Source organism: Scophthalmus maximus, chromosome 8 (genome assembly GCF_022379125.1).
Source record: "Scophthalmus maximus strain ysfricsl-2021 chromosome 8, ASM2237912v1, whole genome shotgun sequence".
NCBI lineage: Eukaryota > Metazoa > Chordata > Actinopteri > Pleuronectiformes > Scophthalmidae > Scophthalmus > Scophthalmus maximus.
The window spans coordinates 22910515-22936790 of NC_061522.1; the positions used below are offsets into that span (position 1 = coordinate 22910515).

Sequence of the window (26276 nt, forward strand, 5' to 3'; positions counted from 1 at the left end):
GTCATGTCTATGAGAGTGCTGACATGTATTAGAATTATTATTTTGATCATTTTAAGATTTTACATTAAAATGTGATATTATAGATTTATTACATTTTAATGCTATAATAATAATGTCAGACATTGAACCAGTGCTTCCAAAAATGTATTATGGTGACCCCCCCACCTAAAGAAAAAATCCCACTGTCTATTTAGGTTCATGGTTCTTCCACCAAAGAGATACTGTATTTCCCCCTGTTATACACAAAAATAGAAAAGTTTAAAAAATAAAGACAAATGTCCATGTTTGTTTGTGGTACAACTTTGTTTTGGCAGGGTTCTAAAATGAAGTTATTGTTTGAGGAGAGACCTGATGACAGTTTCCAGAGGATGTGCCAGCAGTAACGGGCTCAACTGTCCAGTTACATGTGTGCCGAGCTTGAGGAGATAAGGGGCCTTGACTAAGAACTAAATTATGTGTCGGAACACTTTCAACGGTTTTGCAAACATTTCTCACACAACACTTTTCCATGACAATTTCCACTCTGTCATGACGTTTACGTTTAGTGACTGAAGAGTGCCGGTGGGAAATGACATTTATTAAAAACCAAGTCTATAAAGGTAAAATAAAAAGTTTTCATCCGTGTCCATACTGGTTCTTTGTCTTTAAACACTCTGGCTTTAAACCCACAGTCAGACTTTCCCGCATGTATAACAGTCACTCCATGGTTGACAAACAGCTGTTAGTACAATTGGAAATAGTATGACATTTTACAATAACAGTCCAATCACCAAAAGAAACCAAATGAAGACAGCAACGCTTTCAGAACATCGTTAAAACTAAGATCCATATCGACAATAAATAATATAATGAACCCCCTGCACATGAACAGAGTAAATACCACAGTTAAACCAGGCTCAATAATAGATGTGCTGTTAGAGCCTCATTGGAGCTGGAGCTGTTCCATTTGCAAATAAAATTAAAACTATTTTGTTCGTTATAAAAACATTTTCAGAGACCATCTAAAGACAAAGTAGATCTCCATGAGACCACCTCAAACCCAAAATGTAAAAAATACATAGAACACTGATGCAAATAGGGTTGATGAACCTAAATTCATCACAAACAACCTCTCGGTTGCAGGGAGTGATATACAGACCAAAAACCAAACCAATCATCATTGAGAAGAAATCCATTACTGGCAATGGATTTGGAGTCTTTCACAATGGAATATTAGTGTACCCAAAATGGCTGCCCCCTGAAATCCCAACTGTTGACTCAGATGATAACACAAAGCAGCTCCCTCTGTCAATGCGAAAGGTCAAATCAGCTGAATATAAAGAAACCTCTGTATTAATGTGGAACCTCGTTCAGAGGAGAAATAGATTCCAGGTTTCTCCTGAGCAGATCTGATTGACAACACAAAAGAGATGTAACGGATTATCAAAAGATGAAGAAGTCTATATATCCACGAGTTTTCCTTTGGACTGAGCCCGGGGCGAGAAGACGTGAGGAGAAAAGATAAAGTACCATTCATCTCGTCAGTCTCGCTCAGCAGCTTTCAAGTGACCTGTCTGCATCTTCACTCAGCTGAGCCGTTCGACAGTCCAGGGTGGTTAATGGAATTAAAATCAATGACTATCTTAGTCATCTTGGGGATGAACTGCCTGAAAAACACACATAAGAAAAAGTATGAGCTCACACAGAAAACAGAGTAGGGCTGCAACTTACCATTATTTTCATAGATTAATCGATTAGATGTTTGAAGATTATCAAAACAGTTGTCAATTAATTTAGTTGTAGATTTCTTATGCTCAAGTTTGCACTTCAGTGCTTTTTATACACTGTTTGTCTATATGTTATCTGTATGACTTTAACAATATCATCCTCCTTTGACAAGAGATGAAAACTAGCCTGCCGAGCTAAATCAGGCACATTTACATCTAAGTTAACTAGGTATGATAATTAATGTGCATTTTCCCATTTAAATTAATAAATATAAACACAGAAACCACAAAGACAGCATGTAAAACTTCTCTGTCTATGACCATGTGCAGCTCAGCATCTACCTCAACACACACATACACACACACACACACACACCACGGTCGTGATACAAATTCAGGTTTGTATCACAACTGTTTTCTCAGCAAACAAACGTCATTCCTGTGTAATGTTAACGCCATCGTTAAAGCTGGGCATACACTGTGCCATTTTAGAAATGCTGTTGTTAAACTCCAACTCACATCGTCCGAGTAAAATTGTCTGCGATGTGAAGCGAAGACTCAGGATCTATGTGCTTAAGGAGTTTGAGGAATCGACTCGTGGCTCTGCTTCAACTGTGTGAGAGGCTGATGTCGGCCGACCCTAATTTTTGACATGTCAGAAATGTATGGGAAAGTCCGACAGCTAGTGGGGAGCAAGTAAGCGCTGGTCCCCCTGCTCGCCAGTGTATGGGCACCGCTTTACTTATTGTGCTTACATTTCTACCACTCCCTTGCTTCTTTTGAAATCAGCTTCCTGACTAGCTCGCCACAGGCATCGTCCCATCACTTTCCTACAAGTCCCTGTAGCATCCAGTCTGCCCTGAACAAGTTTGGTGGAAGAGAGGCCCAAACCATATTCGGCTGTGGCTCAAGAGGTAGAGACGGTCGTCCAATAACCAGAAGGTCGGCAGTTCGATCCCCGCTTCCCCCAGTCCTCCTGCCAGTGTCCTTGGGCAAGACACTTAACTCTAAATTGCCTCCGACGGCTCGCGGCAGTGTATGAATGTGACAGGATATGTGTGGTGAACAGCAGCGCTGGATGAATGTGTGTGTGAGTGGGACTTGTACTGTAAAGTGATCTGAGTGTCTATTGAGACTAGAAAAGAACTATACAAATACAGTCCATTCATATACAACACCTTTAGAGCTTAAAGCAGCATCCATTTTGTTCTTGTGTACCAGAGACGACTTGCCTCTCACCTGTAGTGTATGCCTGCCATGCTGAGCAGCCGTCTGGAAGCAGTCATCTCCAGCGAGTCGTGGTACTTGTCAGAAAGAAAGACCACTTCCTTAATGCCTGGACAGAGGGAAGCTCAATGAAGGGACGCAGAAGAGTGCACAATAAAGACTGTTATTAGTCTTCTAAGCAGTGACCTGCTGTCACCCGGTGAAGTGCATGAAGTGGAAAGGAAAAACTAATTATCTGTGATTTTTGACCGATGTGCGCACATTCTACAGAATGTAAAAAAGCAAACTACTAATTTGGAAGTGAAGAAGAATATGGGATTCACAGGAAAAATAAATGTGCACTTTTATCTGGGGGAAACTAATTTTAATGCCCTGGCATCGACCGGTACACAGATTTGCGTACTTGCAGATGCCCAACCCGGCAGCAGCGGTATTGGAAAATCTTGAATTAATTTAGTTATTGTATGCGTGAGAATTTTTACTATTATAAAAACATAGTGTAGCAGTCCTACAGAACACTGGTCAACACTCACCGGCCTGGATGATGAGCTTGGCACACTCGTTGCAGGGGAACAAAGCCACATACATGGTGCAGCCCTTCACATCGGCGCTGTTCTTGTTCATGATTGCGTTCAGCTCTGCATGGCACACTGCAGGACAGACAACGTGTTGGAATTGTAACTGGTCAAATAAGACACTGTAGTCTGTTTGAAGTTTAATTATGTTGTATTGCAACCTAAAGCTTTGAGCACCACAAATCAAATCGTAATTCGCACCACCCTGCTCACACTGTCTTAGCCTCTCAGGTCATTGGAGTATAGAGAAAACCTTCACCTGTCATGTTCAAGTCTCTGTTCAGAAAGATCAATGTAACTGAAGAATGTCACTCTGTAATTCCTCAGACAGACAGATCTGCGTGAAGCACAAGGGACATGCATCCCTGTATTCTTTCAAGAATTGGATGTTTGTGCTTAATTCATCTTACATGAATCTGAATTCTGAATTCTCCTCCGTGTCACCCCCTGCTTGCCTCTCTCACTGAGCGATGAGTAAGGATAGAGTAGGGTTACTGGGTACCCGTGAGACAAAGTTGAATTTCGGTTCCGCTTATCGGTTGTTTCGAAGGGCGCGTCTACTCGCCGGGAAGTTTATTTTCATCTGCCAGGACCGCCTGTCCTGCTGAGCTTGTTCGGCTCCACATATTTGTCGGTGCAGACACATTCTCTGTTATGAACTTTAACAAGAACCTAAGTGACTGCCACCTACGTGACATTTTACGCATCTCACTCACTGCTCTCAAACCAGACCTGGCCTGTGTACTGCGATGCACATCTCAGTATCACCCTTCTCATCAGTATCTAAGTCACCTGGGACTTGGTCTTCTGATAATCATAATTTCTAGTTCAGATAGTAGCACCAATGTACAGTATTTATCTTTTGGGTCAGATGTGCCTATAACTGTTGGTGGTATGTACCTGGTGAGGTGACATTAAATATTGCTTTTTGAACTTATATGTGAACAGACAACATTACATGATCATCCATAAGTCATTTTTCAAATGTAACTTAAGTAAAGCTATTTATTGGCTTCATGGGAGTTTCAGGTATTCCAGACAGTTTACTCTCCAGATGTGAAAGAAAGGTGGAATTTGATTTGTGGAGACCTGTTCGCGCATGAGTGGCTTACATTCAGTGACATTATCATTGGTATCGGTAGCAGTCTGCTCTATTTAGTTTCCCTTGAGTGGTTGTTACAACCTTGCATCATCAAGGGAACACTTCAAGGGCTTTTTTTTTTTGTCAGTTATTATGCAGATACATATTGTGTGAATATTTTATAGAATTTTCTGTTCATTAAAGTAAACTTTAAAAAAAAAAGTTTTGTCATTTTGTTGTATGTGCACATTTTCCAGACAAGTATTTAACCAAAACTTAAGTAAAATGAAAAGAGTGTGTGTGCATAATGCGTTCTTACCATAAGGGTATTTAGTGTTGAGTTTGTCATCCGCAGACCGGGACCACGGCAGTAGGTCGTCATCACAGCCATTAGGCATTCCATTGTAACCAATGCCAACTATCTTATTCTCCTCATTCACTATACATGCCCCAACCTGCAGAGAAGGACAGTTGGTTTGTTCAGTGTATCATGAAATAATCCAAGACCAATAGCAAAGGTTCACTCTCTTCAGTAGTATCCCTCAGACTCTAGACTTTTAAATCTTCTTCACATATACATTGGCCTTTATGCTTTGTACTGACATCCTTTTGAAGTTTCTAATTGTTACACATACGAACCTGTGAGCTTGGGTCTTTGCTCCTCTGGGCTGAGAGAAAAGCTACAGCCATGAAGTAGTCTGGCCATTCCAGGTAGTCTTCTCTCTTCTTGGTTATGCCGCTATTAAGAAACACATACAAAGACAGGGTCAGGGAGGAGGACCAGTTTTGTGATCTAATAGAAAATCAATCCCCCCTGCGGGCGGGCGCTGCCAGTTGGTGAATAATACTAATAATAAGGTTCAGGAGAACGATTTTTTTTTAATTGAAAGGTTTTTAAGCCCTTTTTGAAAGAGTAAGTGGTTTGTGGAGTCCTCAGGTGGACTGGGAGGGAATTCCACAGGCGAGGGGCGGCTGAGCAGAAGGCCCGACCCCCATGGTGCAGAGCCTGGTACGAGTCAAAGACCCGATCGGTTATTTTTTTAAATACATTTTATTTTTCTGACGTATATTAATGGTGGTGATCATCATTCATATCCATACAAACAATGTGTTAATATTTAAATTCTGTACTGCAGCAAAAAAAAAGGCTTTACATGAGCATTAAGTTCTAAAAGATCTAGCCTCCTAAATTGCTGTCTAAGTTCACCAGATTGATGGATTTAACTCAAGAGTGTACTAAATTTTCCTCCGGGGTCTAGAGGGTCTGACGTCCGCCCACGTGGTCTCTCAAGGTCTCTGGGAAACACATTACAGAGTTCACTTGGTTCATCACACAGATCAAGCCTCTTGATCCACAGGAAGCACTGAAATATATGGACTACAAACACTACTCCTATTGAGTATTTCCATTTAATGGTACTTTTCCACAACATTTCCTAGGAAAATATTACACTTTTTAAGATTTAACATACAAAACATTTGATCAGCATATAATGTGATGCGTTGTTATAGATTCAAATATAGCATATCAAACTGGGGTTTTGGGGGCTCCATCATCATCATCATCTCATCAACACGAGCAGGAGTGACTACTTTTACTTCTCGTCTTGCCAGTAACTCGACGGGACGTTTAGGCTGTTGTCGACAGGCATCGCGTGACGTCACCACTGACAAGCGACTGTCCTTCACCACGACACGTCAACATCTCGTTCACACACACACACACACACACACACACACACACAACACTGACAAGTTACCCGTTCTGCTGGACTTGTTCCATACTCCTCCAGACACGGGGGGATTCTGTGCTTTTCTCTGCTCGATGCTTCTGTCGGTTCTGTCGCTTCTGTCGGGCCAAACGCACGACTCCTGTTCCGAGAAGATGACGTCAGGCAGAAAGCAGGAAGCAAGGAAGAAATCTCCCGCCCTTTTTTTTTTTTTTTATCTTCTTCTTCTTCTTCTTCCGCTGGCGAGTCACAACCGTCACAACCCTTCGGAGCATTACCGCCTCCAATTGACTTACTTCGGTATTACATCCTTCAGACTAGTCCTGTATTTCGTAAATAGATGAACACATGTTTTAAAACACACTGTCCGGAGTTATTTGCTAAAATTGTTATTGTGGATTCACTACCAAAGACCTGGTCTGAAGTCAGTGGTGCAGTAGTTTGTTACTTACAGTCACATTGTCAATAGGTGCGTTCAAGATGGATCACGGCTGATTTAATCCATCAGCGCGAGCTGCCGGTGGCTGCATTGGTTGAGTATTTAAATGACAGCCACCAAGTGGGACACCTTCTGCTTCCAGTTTTGTCGGGGAACCAAAATAATGTTTTATGAAAACATACAGGGAGTGGGGTCGTGGTATATTGTATAGGGGAAAAGACACGACAGACATGCACCATCTGCTAGAGAGAGAACATTCTTTATTTCTTTCGGTTCAATTCAGAACCATAAAACAAAGTGGTCTCTGCATAACTCTGATTAGTTTAAAGAAATATGCACATGACCTTGAAAGCTCAATGTTGCTTGATACACCTATACAGAGGGAGAAAGAGAAATATGACAGATATAGTATTTCATTGTGGAGGGCCAACACACGTCGATCATCTACTGTACTCATCATCTGAGGAATTCATACCTGATGAACATTCATTTTCATGGTGGGGGTACATCCTCCTCACAATTCCACTATAGACTTGAGTTAAAAGCGCTACAGGAGTTTCTCCCCTCGTCTAAAAGTCCCGGTAGCTTGTCAGAAAAGTGACACAGCTATAGTGCATGGATCATTTATCAGCAGTTATTTGCAGGGTGTGGTGGAGGGTTCAGTTTTCTTCAACAAACTGGAGGTGCTCTTCAGCCTGACAAACACACAACACACACAATTTCTTTACATTACATTTATGTTGTCCAAAGCGATTTACAATAAGTGCATTCAACCATGAAGATATTACCCAAAAAATGCAAGAATCAAGAGAGTACATAAACATATATCAAAAAGGCAAAAAGAACAGCTTCAAGTGGTATTTTTCATAAATTCAGGGAGTACGGTGCAGTCTGAACAGGTGAGTTTTCAGTTTGCGCCAGAGGCTTTTTTTTTCTTGCTTGTTTTTGTGATGAATAAATATGTTACAACTACAATTATGAACTCACATGCTGGTGATGCTCTCCAGCCGGTCCTTCAGGTCCTCCTGCACAAAGAGACAGGACAGACAAGAAAATATGTTATAAGTACAACAGACCCACTGCTTTCAGACATGTACTTTCCAATGCCACCAACTAGTACTAGATTTCACTCTGTCTTCTGTCACACACAGCTCATTTGGAAAAAAAATAAATAAAAAGGGACATCATTATTTGTAACAAGGTAATGTTAGGGCTGTAAAGACTTTTAATGTGAGCCAGTACAATAACAAAACCCACGACTTCAACAACTCCACAAGATTGTTTTTTTTTAAAGGGGTAATTGAGGGGTGCTCTATTTTATATTGTAATTGTTTTCAACGTAGTTCAATAGAACATGAAAACAATATTACAATCAATATGGCGATGTAATTGGCAAAACTTTCTTCACTTATTACTGAAAGGTTGGAAAAGCTGGAAAAGCAATAGTTAATCGATTGGTAATCGACTACTAAATTAATCTCCAACTATTTTGATAATCAATTAATCGGTTAAATTAGTTTTTATGAAAAGTCAAAATTCTATGTTTTAAGTTTCTTAAATGTGAATATTTTCTTTGCTCCTCTATGACAGTAAACTAAATATCTTTGGTATGTGGACAAAACAAAAAATAATCTTGGCGTTTAGGAAACACGATTGATATTATTCACTATTTTATGGACCAAACAACTAATCGATTGAGAGGTGTCTGCCTGCAGGCCTTTTATTTTTTATTGTTAGTGTGTGTTTCCTGTACTGAGAATGGAGACACACTTTTATTTTGTATTCTTGGTGTGTGTTTCCTGAGAGTGGAGCCTGCACTGGAATTGTACTGACAGTTGAGGCCTACAGGCAGACACTATTGAATCAATTAATTGAGAAATAATGGACAATTAACAGATAGTGAAATTATTGTTAGTTGTAGCCCTAGAATCCTCCTCTGTCTCACCTTTGAAGAATCAGGCTTGGAGCTGAAGGTGCTTGATGATGGACATGGTGATGCAGCATTTACCTAAAGAGCAAATGGAAAACTGTCTCAATGCCAGTTTGAGGCTAATCACATTTTAACCACCTGTGAAGGAAACAAATACTGAAATATGCTCCGGGCGCATCGATGAGGCCTATGGTGTTGTTGATGGTAGTGTGGTGGAGGGAGAAGTCTTCGTTCTGAATCAGGCTAACAATGCTGGGAATGGTAGAGCCATGGGGTGCTGAGAGATGGATGATGATGCGTCCCTTTCAGATTATTGCACAGAGGGTGCCATGCCACATGCAGTCATTTGTGCTAAAGGAGCCCCGACCAAGTTCTTCATGGTCGTAACAAGGCAGTCGCTGACTAAATTGTACATGGACTGACTTTATAAAGCACTTTTCGAGACCGCCAGTCACTCAAAGTGCTTCTCAATGTCTCATTCACCCATTCAAACTCATTCCAATTGATCATACATTGACATGTCACAGCATGTGTCCTACCTGTGCATTGCTCAGCTCCAGTTTAGTTTCCAATAGCAGTAGTCTGCTCATCAGATTGTCCCAGCTCTTGCTGCAAATGGTGATGACTTCTCCTCCATTCTGGAATAGAATATGGTAAATACAAAAGGTGGCCCTTAGAAAAAGTGAGTTAAGGCACAATTTCATGTTTTATTTTATTTTTTTTGCTCTCTGTCCAAAAAAGAAAAAGAAATTAGAGAAGTAGAGATCCTCTTATCAACCTGGTCTGAGTTTCTCCTTCGCTCAAGTTGCTCCAGGCGTTTTTCCATCATCCTGAGCCCGTCGAGTCGAGACAGAACACTCTCCAGCTGAGCTTCCATTGCTGAAAGCCTTCCGTCCACCTCCGAAGACTGAAAGATAGTAAAGACCAGCGTTTCCAGAATGGCTTCTTTTTTTTTCTTTACACACACACACACACACACAGTGTTGAGTTGTATTGAGAGTTCCACTGAACAGTTACTAAATGCAATTTCGACCCATGGAATCAAGTCCAGAACTATTATCTGCTTAATTATTCATTATATGAGCCTGTGAAAGATTGGAGGGACTATGTGTAAAAATTACTTTAATTCCTTGTAAGTCAATGTAAAACCTTTGTTAAAATTAAACCGGAAGGTTAATGCTTTTATCACATCTTAAATGCTTTATTTAAAGTCTACTGCGGCTGTGTAGAGGCAAAATACAAAAATTGTGTCATTGTACACAGGAAAATATGTGGGCGTCAGAGACACTATCCAAGATGAAAAAAAAAGGATTCTCTATGAATTATATATGAGTTAGCTAAAATCTATAACAAGCTTTTGCTTGGGTTGAATAATGACTTGGTGAGTGTTTACGTGAAGCACGATATCCTCCTGGTCCTCTTGCCCCTCTGTGATCCCACCTTCAGGAGAACTGTTGGAGCAGACTTCGTCGTGATGAGAGGGAGAGGTCACTCTGTGGGAGGAGTCTGTGGAGAGATGGTCCGTGTGATTCACGACAAATGCCCTCTTGGACACCTGAAACACACACGAGCACAGTGGCATATTCTTATTATTACTATTTATGCTTGGGTTACTATTATCATATCAATTCACGTTTCTAATGATTCACGTCTGTACCGTATGAACACACGTACTGTTCCACCCCTACTGTACGGTACTCTGTACCTTTCATGGTGGTATTCGGTAGCACTTTACACAATACTTACAGTGTCTAGATCAGTCTGCGTTGGATGAGCCTCTCCAATGCCATCCCTTTGAGAGCCCGGACATCTACCTCTGGGCTTCAACACACAAACACACACACAATTCTGTTGGGTACGTTACTAAATTATTGTTTGTTTAATGTTGTTTACTAGTTTGTTGTTTAATCTTTTCTCTAAACTTCACTGACGTCATGGTCACTAGCATGATATCTTTACGGCAACACACGATGCCTTGGTTGTTGGTCAGTGATGTTTACTGCAGCCTTTTGTGTATCGACTGTTCCGATTACAACTTTAGTTTTACTGAAAGTTTATTGAAAGTATATTGATAAGTTGCTCAATGTAAAGTCACTCCTGCAGACCTCTCTCCATGTTTCCTCTGTCCGTTGGGAGCATACAGCATGTCATATGGGTATGTTGCCAAGGCAACTGTTGTTTTGTTTTCATTTTGCAACTTCTACTTCATCTACTGTTCTATAACAGCCGTGTTACTGAGGCCTACATAGCCTATACCGCCACCTTCTGACCAAACTGGTGTACTTTATTCGCCGCCACACCAGTTGATGGAAAAGCACGAAAATCTTATATTCTTTTGTGCAAACTTTCAAATGTTCGCTTAAAATTCGCAAAAATGGAAACGTACCTACAGATCATGCAATCTGGCTTCAAGATACGGACACTGATGTAGAGAAAATAAACCATTTAAAGTAAATGTACCTTTTTCAATTGCTTATGTTTCTGCAGGACTAAGTTGATAATATCACAGACGACAGAGATTTTCCTTTGAGAGAAACCCCACTGGAGGAACTGCTGCTTGGTCAGTACGGGCTTGTACTGGAAGATATCTCGTAGTACCTAGACACGCAGAAGCACAAACAATGACAACTGAACTCTCAGGGCTAGTAGATTAATCAAATTAGTAAGTTAGTACGTAAAAGGTTAAAGGTCACTGAGCATCATTCAAGGAGGGAGTGAATGTGGATCAAGAAAATTGGCAGTATTTTTCAATTCAGCATGCAACAATCTTAATGCAGCTGTAAGGACACTGTGCTCAGTTTGTGTGTGTGTTTATGTTACTGTACCTTATAAAGCGTGTCAGTGAATCGGAGGTCAGTTTTGCCAGTGAGGTCCAGTCCAGCTGCCAGTAGTTGCTCTGCAAGCGGTGAAGAGAAGGACGTCAGGGTGAAGCTCACTATGGGAAGAAAAGCTGAGGGATCTCCTTTGGAGATGCTGGTGGACAAAAATAACAATTTCCAAGACTTTGAGTAACTCTGCAGCTCTGTGTGAAGTTCACACCTAACACAGGCTCATAGCAACGCTAACATCAAGTTCACCACACCGAGTGTTTGGGCAGAAAGTGAAAATTGCATCAGCAGCTGCAAAGTCTCAGCATGTTTTTATGTGTGCCACAATTAAACTGTGACGTATTACACGATACAAACTTTTATAGCGTGGAAATTAAATTGATGTGTCTCATCTCAGACAGAATTAAACATGCAAACATTTGGATTACAATCTAACTTCATCATCTCAGATCAACTAACAAGTCATTTTAGTCTCATGTCCAGTAAATCTGGACTTGATGGTCTTTTCTTGGTGCCAAAATCCAAAACAGACCAAAAATATTGACTTTATTGACAGACATTTACTGTACATTGACACAGATTCTATATTCAAATACCCTTCTTTCACTGTAATTGTTTGTTGACTCCCAATATATAAATCAATATAATAAATATATAAATATATAAAGTACATTTGTATGGATGTGTGGACTGTATCAAATATACAGTGTCCGCCAACATCTGCTGCAGTCAAGCACATTGTGTTTTGGGCTACGTGTATATTTGGCATTACAGCCGTAAGATGAGATTTCACAATAAAAGAAACATTCCTAAAATGTATTGAAATTGAGACAGTGAACTAAATCAATGAATATGAATTGTCACTAAAGCAATTTGCGGACTTCTGAAGTGGAATTTCATACATGAGCCATCGTCGCCATTCAGATTAGAGGTAAAAGGAAATGACAGTTCCAGTGGAACTGGTCTGTGTTAACACAAAGTTTCCTTTTAATTTTAATCTGAATTTAATGGCAATGATGACTCATATAATAACATTTTAAATGTCCGAATTCCTTAAATTGTCTGAGTGACACTTCATATTCACACTTCTTACCAGCACGTCTCGACCATATACACTGAACCCAGGGCGACGTGGAGGCGAGCTCGACCTCTGTCCACGTCTCATACCCTTTAAATGAAGGCTGCTGTCTGCTTACTTTCACATTGCCTCTAATCTAGAGCTGCAACAGTTAATGGATTAGTAATCGATTACTAAATGAATCGCCAACTATTTTTGATAATCGAAAATAATCGGTACAAGTAGTTTTTTATGAAGAAAAAGGTCAATATTCTATGATTTCAGCTTCTTATATATGAATATTTTCTGGTTTCTTTGCTCCTCTGTGATATAAATATAAAAGATATAAATATCTTTGGTGTGTGGAAAAAAACAAAAACATCATCTTGGATCGACATTGTTCACCATTCAATGACATTTTATGGACCACTAACAACTAATGGATTAATCGAGAGAATAATCGAAAGATGAATCGATGATGAGAATGATGCTCAGCTGCAGCCCTACTGTAGTCTAACTTCTTTATTAAATCGGAGCCAGGGGGGCTGACGGCACCCAGCAGGGACACTGGTGACAGTAATAGACGTGACGGAGCTCCAGACAGGTACAGTAGACCGGAGGAGGCTCACCCGCTGTGGTCCACATGTCCCGGGTACCTCACCGCCCGCAGGAGGCTCTCCAGACCCCGCAGACAGCCCTGGACGTCTCCGGAGGACAACATGTTCAGACTGCAGGACACGGAATCGGAGCCCGTCCTTCACACGGAGCTTTGAACGAACCTGTCTGTCGATCTCGCTGCGGCTCGTTTGGATTCTGGCGCCTCGGTAACGACAACAAGTCGGATCGGCGGCTCAACTCTTCTTCGCGTTTTTTCTTCTTCTGGCGGAATGCAACACCAACTGTCGCTCTATACCGCCACCTACTGTACCGGACACTGATGACACGAGCAGTCGAAAGAACAGGTGTACTTTCCAATTCTTCACCTCCTCATAACTACTTGCTCTTTCCTGTTAACTGATTCATATTTTTCACCTTCTTTATTTTGTACTTTGTGTAAGTTGCCATTGTTTATTCATTTCCCTCCAAACTATGCCTTTGCCCTCACGTTTAGAATTCATTTCCACGTATTCCCTAATGACCGCCTGCTTTGATAACTTGTCAACTTTCTCATGACCGAGAATCCTTGAATGTGCTGGTACCCACGTGAGCAGGACTTTTTCTCCTGGCACCTAACCTTGAAATAGTGAAGATAATTTCATGACTCCTGGTTGTTCCTGCTTCCAGCTCTTCGCCCATGATGCCATTAGCAACTGCTGGGAATCTCAACTGCTGCCTCTGTTGCCTCTGTCCGTTTTGACCCGGACCAGATCAGTAAAAAATCTGTGTGTGTGTGTGTGTGTGTGTGTGTGTAAAATATAACGCATTGGTGGAATTTCACAAATATTGTGGGGGTGGGAATAAAACTTATTTAGTATAGGGTATCTCCAGATGATTAACTTTTGTGGCCTATTGGTAAAAGGTCAAGGTCAACAAAACTATGGACTAAAAAACACATTTTCAATGATATCTCCACAAATAACAGAGAGACTATCTCGATTACTGTAAATGTTAAATGGACTGTATTTATATAGTGCTTTTCTTGCCCAAGGACACATCTGCATGCAGTGTGGGGGGAACAGGGATCAAAGCAGCAACCTTCAGGTAAGTGAACGACGGTCTCTACCTCCTTATCCACAGTCTCTCACAATAGAGGTGTTTCCCAACCTATAGCCATGGGTTAATAGGCATGGGTTCACATATGGTAAACGCCCGCAGGACACTGCCTATCATTACACTGCGCATGCATGAGCATGATTATGACTTCTGACAGAGGCAGCCGGAATAAATTAAACCAGTATGAGCTTGCCAGCCTGTTAACATAAGATGCATTTTTGTATGATTGCGATTGACATAATATAACACGTATATAATAACCCCCCTCCCTTTTGGGACATCTCAAGTTCGCTTACGCCTCGGGCCCTGGCTCCATGGTAAACACCTAAGTTAACAAGGAAGTGGCACTCAAATAATCTATATGATTTTCACATAGCCTGGAAAAATAGTTTAATTACATTTAAAATAAGCCCTCTGAAATGCCAGAACCACATATTATTCTTCACTCATAGAGGGAAATAAAAAACAACCCCAGGTTCCTCTTCAGCACTGTAGCCGGGCTGACCGAGAGTAGAAAGTCTACTGCACAGTCTGTTCCTCCAACTCTCAGTAGCAATGATCTCATGAGCTTCTTTACTCATAACATTATTACCATCAGAGGAAAGAATCCAGCGTCAGACACACTGTCCAACACAGCAGCCTCAGAACCAACAGTACCACATATATATAAATTAAACTTCTTTTTTTTTTTTAATCTACGTGTACCTTCTAAAATTTGTAAACAGGTTAACAAAAATGTAAAATGATTAGACAAACGTAAAAAGAAATGCGTCTCCAAGTCAGGCCCCCTCGACTTTGGAACAGCCTGTCTGAGGAGATAAGGCTGGCAGAGTCTGTGTTTTCTTTTAAGTCACTTTTAAAAACCTTTTTTCAATATAGATATGTGACATGAAAACCTTATTATTGTTGGAATGCTGATTTTAATTGTCTGTGATTTGTATGTTTTTTTGTTAAATCACTTTGTGAAGCTGCTTCTGAAAGGTGCTATATAAATAAAATGATTATTATTATTATTATTATTATTGTATTCCGTCACGGACCCGCTCCTCTGAGGGGAGGGGGGGGGCAGTCTCCGCCTCTGGGTCAGCTGACAGCACGTACGCTGCTGACGTCATGACGCCGCACGTCAACACGGCACTTTATGCTTCTTCTTCTGTTTGTTTTGTTCCTCCGTCCGTCCCGGGCAGTGTGCGTGTGCTGGCGTTGGAGATGAACGCGTCTGACTTCACTGTTGCGAAATTCAAAATGATCTATTGACTGAAAGCGCTCGTGAGGGGCGGCCCCGGGGAGGAGGGGCGCTGGTGCGGGTAGGAGGGGGACACCACCTGATAACAGTGTGAGTGAGGACTCTACTACGGTGTGACAGGTTCGTCCCGAACCGGAGGAACGACTCGTCGCTCGTCACTTGGACTCGGTCGCTGAAATGGCACCGGGGCGCGTGAAATAGCGGGGCGCCACATCCCAGCTGGGCAGAGGAGTCACTGAACTCAGGTGGGTAACTGCAGCTGTGTCACACCGCGTCGCGCCCGTTAAAGAACCGAGCTCTGCGTGCGGTTTCATGGGCAGCGCGGTGAACCCTGGTGGGGTCGACGGTTCGACCCGGACGTCGCCAGTCGGAAACTAGCTCAACAAGCTAACTCTGCTGCTTGCGGGGACAGTTTGTGAAGGAAGACCCACTCGACCAGTGACCGTCCATGTTGAGTGCTTGTCGTGTTGCGCGCGACCAACCGTATTGCAGGGGAGGCGGGACTACCGGTCGAACTATCTCGCTCGCTGGAAGTTCCGTCGCCGATGTTGCGATTGATTTGTTTACGCAACACCGTTGACGGGGACGGGGTCAGGGGCGGGGGCGGGCGGCGCGTGCACTTCAGCGGCTTGTTTCCGTTGCGTTCACTGGACTCACGTACAAGTCGACTCACCCACAGAGAGGATGTTAAAGGTCCGTCTGATAAGGACCTGAGTGGATGAGGTCACGGATGTGTCAGCAGGTGCAGGCTGTCTCCATACTGTATGTCACTGTATATAATATCACATCATATCATATCATATGTCCTAACACCGGAAATATGGTTGAGGATAAAGAATAAGTGAGAGTAGGCACTTGACACTAGAGTGCCATCATGTCACCAGCACGTCCTCAAACTCACTCAGATCTGAGGACCATGGTTGACATTAGTGTGTTGTTTCCTCCCAGTTGAATGGTAACTATGGTGATGAGTGAAACGCTGTCATCTTTTGTAAACTTGTACATTTCTGTAGAAAGCCTATGGTGAGTTGGTTAGTTCACAGGCGGATAGTGTGAACAATATGATACAAGACAATGTAAATGGTGAACTGAATGTATTTATATATTTCTGTAGCACTTTACTCGTCCCTGCGATTTTTCTATCACACACCCCTCATACACTGCCCACTGGGGCAATTCAGGGTTCAGTGTCTCGCCCAAAGACACTTTGACCACGCGCACTGAAGGAAGCAGGGATCGAATCTCCGACTCTGGTCAGTGGACGACCCGCTCTAACGCCTGAGCCGCAGCCGGCCCTTGTATGCGTTGTTACATTCTTCCCAGAGGTTAGTTTGTGTTGTTTGAAGCATAGTGGACATAGTATATGAATATATACCCACGTGAGTCGACAAGTCTTGTTTGGGATCACATTCAGATACCGTCTTACTGTTTCATAAAAATTATTTTGTTTCATACTGTCTCATGGATTCTTCATTAGTTGCCAGGAGTGGAAGATCGTAGCAACAAATATCCACAATATGAATTGTTTTCCTGTCTTATGACTAACTCACAGACAGACACATGATGTAAGATGTTTTCTTTTGGAAAACCCTAATAAACTAACAACACTTGAATTGGACTGTAAAAAACAAACTTCTAAAGTTTTATTGCATGTGTACCTACTGCTCATTTTGCGGATGTCGTACCTGATCATGAGCAGTATCTTTGCTGGGAGGAATGCAGGAGAAGAGGTTAATGTTCAGTCAACCATGTATGTCCATACTTATGGGTAAGAGTTGGTAGTAATACGGCGAATATACTGTACGTGATCATCTAAGTGCCTCGTGTGTTCTGTGTTTCTTTGCTACCATGTAGATGGGTCAGGCACTGTGGAGGCTGCCTCCCAGACAACAGCAGCAGCTTCAGGAAGAGCTCGCCGGCCGACTGGCTGACCGTGGAGGAGGAGGAAGATACGACCATGGTAATCCTTACTTTTTTTCAACATTAATATCACTTTTGGCTTATGGTTTTGTAGTTTGTGAGTGACTGCTGCTATCACAAGTCATCAACAAGTCAAGTCAAGTAATCAGACGACTAAAGTGGATGAAAATGCAGACGATGTATATTTATCACTATATACAGTATGTGTCAATAAGACAGCACCCACTTCCACTACAAGTTTGGCTGATGGAAACAACGAGCAACCCCTGTTGTTAATCCCATTTCATTTAGCTACATCTCATGGGCACATAAAGAATCACAAGCCATAACATTATGACCACCTGCCTAATATTCTGTTGTCTATGAGTCATACATTTCATCGCATTCACACAGTCATTGATATCCCAACAGCTCATTTTGAGTTCAACAAAGATTCTTTGATTCTGACAGAATTCCTGACAGTGTTGATGCTCTGACTCTTATCAGTCAAAGCATCAGTGCAGCTCAGAACTCAATTCAATATCATTTGTTTGGCGCCAAAAAACAACATAAAACACATAAAATATTACAGAGGAACCCAACAGTTCCCACAGTGATTGAGCACTTGGCGACCATGGTGACAAAAACTCCCTTTTAACAGGAGGAAATAATAATGATAATATAAGAATACATTTAATGCTGATGATAAATAACAGGGCAATAACAACAACAACAGCAATAATAATCAAAATAATAAGAATAAGAATAGTAACAGATTTGGATCCTGCAGCTCTGGAGTCAGAGATACACTAGGAAAGAAAACACAGAGTTAGTAACATGTAATGTGAATACAGAAAGCGAGAGATGCATGATGGGGGTTCCCCCAGCAGTCCAGACCTATAGCAGCATCACTAAGAGATGGTTCAGTAAACACCTGAGCAGCTCGAACTATAATCTTAATCAAAGAGGAAGGTTTTAGAGATGTGGTCTGCCTCCCTGGTTCCAGAGGAGAGGAGCCTGCTGGCTGGAGCCTCGGCCTCACACTCTACTTTTACAGACTCTGGAACCACAAGTAGTCCTGAGTTTACAGAGACAAGTGATCTATGAGCTATACTGTTACTATAAGTGTTACTCTTCTTTCTGCCAGGTTGATAACTAGGTTATCTGGATCAATGTTAGGCTTAGTGAAGCCAGATAAACATTAGAAAGACTTCATATGTTAAATTCTTTTCATAGGCCCCTGGTTAGTCTTTAGCCAAAATGTCAGCTGGAGTAGTTAGTAAATGATTATTCGTATTTTTTTTTAATTTTCTCACGGAGAGATGGAGGTCCCCAGAGGAGAGCTCCTCAGCACTGTTATGGCCCTGACATCTACCATCTGCTGAGAACATGCAGGGGAGGTACTAACACACTCACGCATGCTGAGGCTGCCTTCAGCCTGGGTGCACCGTCGTTTACCAACCAGAATGTTCGTCCGTTTGATCCCAGCTTCCCCCAGTCCGCATGCTCAAGTGTCTAAATTGCCTCTGACTGCTCTTCCGGCAGTGTACTGTATGAACGTGACAGAAAGTGCGCGGTAAATAGCAGCGCTGTATGAATGAGTGGATGATGATAAAACATGTGTTCCTTGCTCACCGCTCTGGAGGGTGCAGTGTGAAACTCACAGAATGAGTTTCTTTTCCATTACTCCATCTCCTCTACCTGTTGCTTCGGGTAACGTTATATACAGCTGTCATCTCATCGGTTGGATTTTAAAACGTCAGCGACAACCAGGGTCAACGTTGAGCTTTGAGCTCAACGCTCGTGGCAATTCCAGGTTGTGCGCAATGCACGGGTGGGGAGACACAGTCCCTTTAAACTCAGTGAAGCTGCAAAAAATTGCACTCACTCATAAATAATTTTCCGCTTCAAAATGTAATGGGTTCTTTCTTGACTCATGTCCCGTCCTTCCACCAGGTCTCGTTGAAATCCATTCAGCAGAGATAATAGTCTATTGTATCACCTATAGCTGGCTGCAGAATTTACAGAATTAAAGATTTTGTTATTTTTTGGATGCATTTGTCTTTGAAGCATAGGAAAAATATTTCAGTTTGGATTACTATTTACATTATTTGTTAGGGAATTATTCTTTTAATTATTATTATTACAATTATTATTGTTGTTGTTGGATTTCAAACCCGAAGGGACAGAATCCTATTGTGTTGCTCTGGTTTTTTATCACTTTGGTTCGTCTGAGGTAAGACAAAGACAACGTGTCTCACACTCTGTCTGAAGTCCAGCGCAATGTGCTCTACGAAAAGCCTCTGACTGCTGCCAAACTTTTTAAAGATCCTCACATGATATTCCGTATTAAAAAGCTTTGTAAGGCTTGTGGATATCCTATTTAGTTTTACAAGATATCAACCAATAAACTTCACAAGGGGAGGAACAATGTCCAATGATGATAAATCTTAATATCTACAGGGATCTTTCAGGAAGAGGCCGAACAAATCATTTTGAGGCTGATTCACAATGAACAAAAACATGCATCTGAAAAATAATATTTCAGAATTTCATTAGCCAAAGTCTGAAGACATATTTATTGGTGCAAGTTGTTGTGACCTATCATACATTAGTGCATAACTCAAAAGTCCTTTGAAAAACATCCTGATTAAAGTCACTGGATACATGTTGTGCTATGTCCTGTGGTTTTGCTCAAATGACGGAACTGTGGGTGTTAATTATTGAAATTCTGCAGGTTTTATGATGGTGAGGCTAGTGTGTGATCGGTCTCATTCCTTTTTAAAAAATAATTAAACTCACTTCAGTGCTGTGTTTTCTAAACCCACTTGTTGCTGCTTGTAGCTTAAATTTTGGCCTAATGAGCGGCATTTTTCTGTCGAACCAGTGGCTATAATTATATATAGTGTTCATATTATTTTCCACTGTTAATTGATGGGATAAAATGACCTTGACTCCCTGTTAGTGTCCGTTTGGGTACATTTCATTTGGATTGGGTCCAATACTTTGGGTGTTTCGGCTCTGCTTAGATAACCTTTGGATTGCATCTCTGTCTTTTTCAAATGTATGCACATTGGGTTCAGGGAGGTAGATTTAGGTTGTTTTGGACATGAGGAGACCTCTCGTCGGCTTTGCTCTTTAAATCGTGTTGGGTTGGTCATCTACCAGCAATAAATGATTGTGATTGTTATGTGTGAAGAATGCGACAAAAGGCTTCAAGACGACCATATTCGTCTTCTAGCAACAATACATAAGAAAGTGCACGTCACACTGAGATCAGCAAAACATCTATTTGTAATTAAAATACATGATATAAGCTTGGAGGAAGCAGTGGATCTATCTAAATCTAATCTAAATGGGGTTTTTTTCTGTATTTTTGTCTCTCAGGTAATGAGCGGCGTGGATTTATAGATCTGCAGATGCTCCCACCTGAACTTGGCATCACCATACTGTCGTACTTGAATGCAACTGATCTGTGCCTGGCCGGTTGCGTGTGGCAGGACCTGGGACACGATGAGTATCTGTGGCAGGGGTAAGGAGCACTACATCTGGTGTCTGTCATGTTCCTGAGGGGATTTTAATTTATGAAAATTCTTCCTTTTACTGATGTACAAAATAAATGATGACAGATGTTGTGTTGCTCCACCAGACTTTGTAAATCCACGTGGGGACACTGCTCCATCTACAACAGAAGACTGCCGGCTGGTTTCTCATACAGAAGACTGTACCTACAACTCGACGAAGGGAGCCTGACATTCAACGCCAGCCCACAGGAGGTAACATCCTATAGATGCATACTGCCTCCGAACGTGTGTGTGGTGTGCGAGATCCTTTGACCATCTCCTTCCTGTACCAGTTGTGTATGAATGATTCAAGTTGTCCAAAAAAAACAAACATCACACAGCTCAACAAAGGAGGGACAAAAGAAATTCCTAAAGAAATGAGCGGGCAGCCGGCGTTATCCCAACATCTGGGTTCCCTCACCCCACCTGACGGGCGAGTGTGCGGGCGACTCCTGCATCAGGCTCCATGGCGACATTAAGTGGCCACCACCAACTTGAATCAACTTTGTCTAATGATATTGTTATTTGAGACATCTGATGTGTTTATGAATGTCAGTTTAAGATTAAAACGTGTGTGTGTGTGTGTGTGTGTGTGTGTGTGTGTGTGTGTGTGTGTGTGTGTGTGTGTGTGTGTGTGTGTGTGTGTGTGTGTGTGTGTGTGTGTGTGTGTGTGTGTGTGTGTGTGTGTGTGTGTGTGTGTGTGTGTGTGTGTGTGTAGGGTATTGGTTATTTTATGTCTAAAGGTATACTACTGGATCATCCGCTCGAGCTGGCTAAGTTCATTTTCTACACCAGACGGCTCAACTGGAAGATGCTAAGGATTTACTTGGATGAGAGGTAGACACACGCACACACACACACACACCCTTTTACTTGTTCCCTCTGACTTTTTTTTAACTGTGCACAAATTGAACCTTTCAGCTTCTGTTTCCATTCAGACTGTATCTGTGCGTCTGTGTGTTTGCAGGCGGGATGTCCTCGATGAGTTGGTGACCCTCCACAACTTCAGTAACCAGTTCCTCCCCAACGCTCTGCGGGAGTTCTTCAGACACATCCACGCGCCAGAGGAGAGAGGGGAGTATCTGGAGACCCTCATCACAAAGTTCAGCCACAGGTTCTGTGCCTGTAATCCAGGTCTTGTCCGAGAGCTGGGCCTCAGTCCAGGTTTGTGTTCACGCACATGCAGTACTGAACACATACTATATGTTACTGTTAGAATTATAACAAACTTGTTAGCAAACAACAGAAGCTGTTTTAAAACAAACTTTACTCTTTGTCTTTCCTGATTAAAGATGCTACTCGCTTCCTTTTTACGATTGTTACTAAAGACTAAAAACTGCAGCTTTACAATGGATAACCATGAATAAATCAAAAAAAGAATAATAATAATTTTCCACAAATAAGGGAAGGACTCTAATAGGCCTGCATAGTTCTAGGCCAGCAATACAATGTCAACAGTTTTCTTTTTGTTGTTCTATAGTTTCATAAATGCAATAAACTTTAGTTCTTTTATATATAGTATAACTATATATAAAACTTTACACGCTGTGCTTTCTTCATTTTAAGGGTCAAATAGGTTTTGTGGCTCCAGATGAATTTAATTTCGTGGGACAAGGGCCAAAAATGGCTCTTTTGATAGTAAAAGTTGCAGACCCCTCCTTTTTCTTCTGGAAATGATACAAGCAGTGTGATTTTATTTGAATATTTCTGGCGTACTGGTTGAACGTGTGACCAGGTGGTGGCTCTACAAGAGAGTGCAGGGGATCATGTCCTCTTTGGACCATTAACATCCAATCTACCCTGACCCTAAAAAGACATGGCCAGGCCGAAACCCAAGCTGTTGTGACAGTAGAAGTGATTTTAAAGGGAGGACACTTGTGATGCACAAAATGAGGGGAAACCATCTTGTTTTTATTTGATATTTAATATATCCCTTGCTTCAGTTTTGTCAAGGGACCGTGTGAGATGCCCGAACAGAAACCAGTCCATGTCTCTGTAACAGGTCCCAGATCCTACTCCCATGATTTGGTGCTGGGAAGTCCTCTCTCCTCATGGTGCTTCCTTTTCGCAGTAATATTGTTGTTTAAGGAGCTGAATCTGAGGTTCCAACCATTCTGTCCTAAAAGTGTCGATATCTCTGCCGACAGTGGACCACACACAGCTGAGCTCTTTGTCCCGTTTGATCACCGTTTCCTTTTGTCTCTCCGCAGATGCTGTGTACGTGCTCTGCTACAGTCTGATCCTCCTGTCCATCGACCTGACCAGTCCCCACGTCAAAAACAAGATGTCCAAGCGGGAGTTTATCAGGAACACTCGCCGAGCAGCACATAACGTCTCGGATGACTTTGTCGGCCACCTCTATGACAACATATACCTGATCGGCCATGTGGCCGCATAGCTGCGCATACCAGATGCCGGGGATTATATCCTTGTCCTTCACGATCAGGAAGTGGTGAGGAGGATCCTACATTAGTCTGGAAAGTCTGGAAAACTGTCCCTCGAGGAATATCACACTAAAGGAGACTTATTTAAAGTTTAGTAAAGCAAACAATGTTCACCACTTCACTGTGAGACTGACCAAATATTAACGACGTGATTAGAGTATAGTCACAGGTCATTATGAACAACGAAGGAGTTGGAATTAATGAAGACAAGGCACACTGCACTGATGGACTGGAGCTTCTGATTGGTGGAGGAACAGTGATCTCAGCCTGCCACAGGTGCTGTCCTATTGGACAGGAGCAGCCTCTCAGTCACATTCTTGAAGGAAGTGACACCTACGATCATGCACTAATAAAGTATTTACCAGTGTGACTACTGACAGAGCTATGTCGGAGCTAACCCTTGACACGTTGTCCCATGGTAACAACCAGAGTCATGAACCAGAAGAAAGTTTTTGTATTTTCATCCTAAATCCTTTTTCCTTGTGTGCTCCAAGTCAAGTTCAACACAATCTGACCTGGTTTGTTGTAAATGGCTTGTTTTACTCCTGAGGAGGAGCATGCATGTGAGATTTGATCATTGGCATAATTATGACCCCTAAAGTCTTATCTGTTTCACTCCGTTTGTGGGGTGAAAAGAAGACTTAGAATTTTTCTAAATTGTGACATTATGAATAATAAGTTAAACCAGTTTTTTTTTCCCCTGAGAAAAAACAAACTATCTGCACATCTCATACTCCTCTAGTTATGAATTCTCGTACATCTGGGTTCTTGTATGAGGCCCATTGTCTGCACACATTAATGATTTAATACATTAAATAGTCAAATACACATGTATTATTTTTGTGTTGTGGGAACCAACTACTGCTGTGAGTCCACATGCTTCTTCTGCTGCAAGTCAAGATGAGTAGCACAATGAAAATGGTCATTAGTACTTTGACAGTCATGGATTGTGATGGACCGGACTAAAGTTCTGTCGTCGCAATCAAGGAAATCGCTAAAGTCAAGTGCAAAAAAAGGTAATTGAAAAAAGTGTGGGGGAAAAGATAAGACATGTAATGTTAGCTCTTGGACAGAACTACTAGGTCTCAGTATATGAAGTTCATGTGGCTAAAAATAATAAAAAGCTATAATTTCGTATTTTTGTACAATGCACATCTACTGTGCAAAAGTCACCAAATGTTTACCTTGTTCAGTCCACTGCCGTCACATTATTATGTAGTATTACATGAATTTTTATTTGACATGCAGTCTGACTTCATTACACCACTACAGCTGCTATGGGGTCGTTCCTCCGGGAATGAAGAGGAGACATCTGGAATTGTGGAGGACTAAACTACAGTAGAGAAGATGTGGTGTGAATCAGTCCAACAATGACCTGAATGTAGAGTTGTCCCTCTGCAGGCAGCATAGTGTCACGACGGACAGGATGGCAGTGAGGTCGTATTCTCTTTAATTTATGAAGGAAGCTCACATCCTGTAAATGTTTGACTTTCTAAATCTGGGCTTGGCTGTACACTGGCATGTTTCAAACACCTGCAGTCGGTCAGCTGGAGGTTTTACAAGAAGGCGTGTAGGAGAGAAATCCTGCATCAGTTATTCGATGTTTAACACTGAACATTTAACTCCGTGACGCATATGATCCGGACATGTCGCGAAGACGAAAGCGATCCATGTGTTTTCTTTTCTCCGCAAGGATTTGAGTTAGTCTCATTGACAACAGCAAGGCCTGGAAAGACGTGCACAGGAGGAACACGACTACAAACACAGTATGTGCATCTAAATAATTACTTTTAAGGAAACGAATCCAAAATGTGCAGGGAAATTCAGTCAGGCACAACGCTTAAAAAACAGACACGGGGGTCATTTAACAGTAGTGTTCATGAAGTCAGTGATTTCAAGTCCTGCGACCTTAGCAACCATAGAGGTCATTTGTCATCCCACTCTAACGCAGCCCTGGGGACTGGTCCTGGATGAACGTCCTGACCAGATACACTGTTAAAAATCACTGTGGACTCTTCACTGGCGCGACGATGCTCTGCTAAAGGTTTTGTGGGACTGAGTTAGGTTCAGGGAATGTTAAAAATATAAACCTCCTTTGCTACTCTCACCACTAGAGGTCAGTCACTCACACTAAGCTGTTGTATCAACAGTCAAACTCGGTTGTAATAAATTTCTTGCAGCAAAGAAACCGTGATGACCGTGATTTGATGATGAAATGTTGAAAGAGATCATACTGCTCCTTGTAATTTTCTCTCTCTCTCTGTGTATTTGTGTGTGTGCGTTTGTGACAGCGAGAGGGAGAGAGAGAGAGTGTGTGTGTGTGTGTGTGTGTGTGCGTGTTTGAGATCAAACAGACAAAAGAGTAAATCCTCTCCAGACACAGCGTGACCTTTGACACTTGACCTGTGTGTGTTTGTGAGTATGGCCTATCCCTGGGTGGTGTTTATGTACTGCAAATGAAAAGAGCACAGAGGGTCGCCCTATATGACCTATTCACACACACACACACACACACACACACACACACACACACAAAGAAGTTCCTCAAACTGACACTTCATTTTAATCCTTTAGCTTTCAGTATCCAAAAATCCAAAAGAATTTACAGTGACATGAAATGATTATTTTTAATTTTTTTCAAAGAAAATGTATTTTTACTTTTAGTAGTAATCAAGGCAAATCCTGCTCCCAGGACGTGAAATTGATGTCAGACAACCCCGTCATTTGAACAGTAGTCAGAGCTCGTGATGTGGCGGGGCGAACGGTCAATGTTCAAAATTACTTCATAAATATACAATATACAATATATTTCAATGTTGCTGATCACATTTTTTACAT

General features: G+C 41.8%; 3 protein-coding genes across 8 annotated transcripts; 1 reads left to right on the forward strand and 2 right to left on the reverse strand.

Moving 5' to 3' along the window:
* Nucleotides 1-556: 556 nt before the first annotated feature.
* Nucleotides 557-6504, reverse strand: dctd (dCMP deaminase). Its single transcript, XM_035636710.2, has 6 exons — nt 6350-6504; nt 5229-5328; nt 4909-5044; nt 3467-3583; nt 2946-3042; nt 557-1646 (listed from the first exon to the last, which is right to left on the reverse strand). The coding sequence occupies exons 1-6, from the start codon at nt 6370-6372 to the stop codon at nt 1562-1564; spliced, it is 558 nt and encodes a 185-aa protein (XP_035492603.1). The 5' UTR covers nt 6373-6504; the 3' UTR covers nt 557-1561.
* A 494-nt stretch (nt 6505-6998) lies between these two features.
* On the reverse strand, nt 6999-13465 carry cep44 (centrosomal protein 44). 3 transcript variants are annotated; one of them, XR_004794177.2, is made up of 11 exons: nt 13203-13463; nt 11514-11661; nt 11149-11286; nt 10435-10509; nt 10082-10243; nt 9467-9595; nt 9228-9326; nt 8704-8766; nt 7746-7783; nt 7234-7453; nt 6999-7130 (listed from the first exon to the last, which is right to left on the reverse strand). XR_004794177.2 is itself a non-coding variant. In XM_035636709.2 (10 exons), exons 1-10 carry the CDS (start codon nt 13216-13218, stop codon nt 7393-7395), a joined length of 852 nt encoding a protein of 283 aa, XP_035492602.1. In that variant the 5' UTR covers nt 13219-13465; the 3' UTR covers nt 6999-7392. The 3 variants fall into 3 exon arrangements, 2 of the variants coding, with proteins under 2 accessions (XP_035492602.1, XP_035492601.1); XM_035636709.2 differs by having other exon boundaries at nt 6999-7453; nt 11514-11584; nt 13203-13465; XM_035636708.2 differs by having other exon boundaries at nt 6999-7453.
* Nucleotides 13466-15431: 1966 nt separating this feature from the next.
* fbxo8 (F-box protein 8) lies at nt 15432-25622 on the forward strand. 4 transcript variants are annotated; one of them, XM_035637555.2, is made up of 9 exons: nt 15432-15777; nt 16714-16857; nt 17387-17492; nt 18754-18831; nt 20819-20963; nt 21081-21207; nt 21713-21831; nt 21962-22158; nt 23205-25622. In XM_035637555.2, exons 3-9 carry the CDS (start codon nt 17387-17389, stop codon nt 23390-23392), a joined length of 960 nt encoding a protein of 319 aa, XP_035493448.1. In that variant the 5' UTR covers nt 15432-15777; nt 16714-16857; the 3' UTR covers nt 23393-25622. The 4 variants fall into 4 exon arrangements, with proteins under 4 accessions (XP_035493448.1, XP_035493447.1, XP_035493451.1 ...); XM_035637554.2 differs by lacking the exon at nt 16714-16857 and having other exon boundaries at nt 15433-15777; XM_035637558.2 differs by lacking the exon at nt 18754-18831 and having other exon boundaries at nt 15434-15777.
* Nucleotides 25623-26276: the final 654 nt, after the last annotated feature.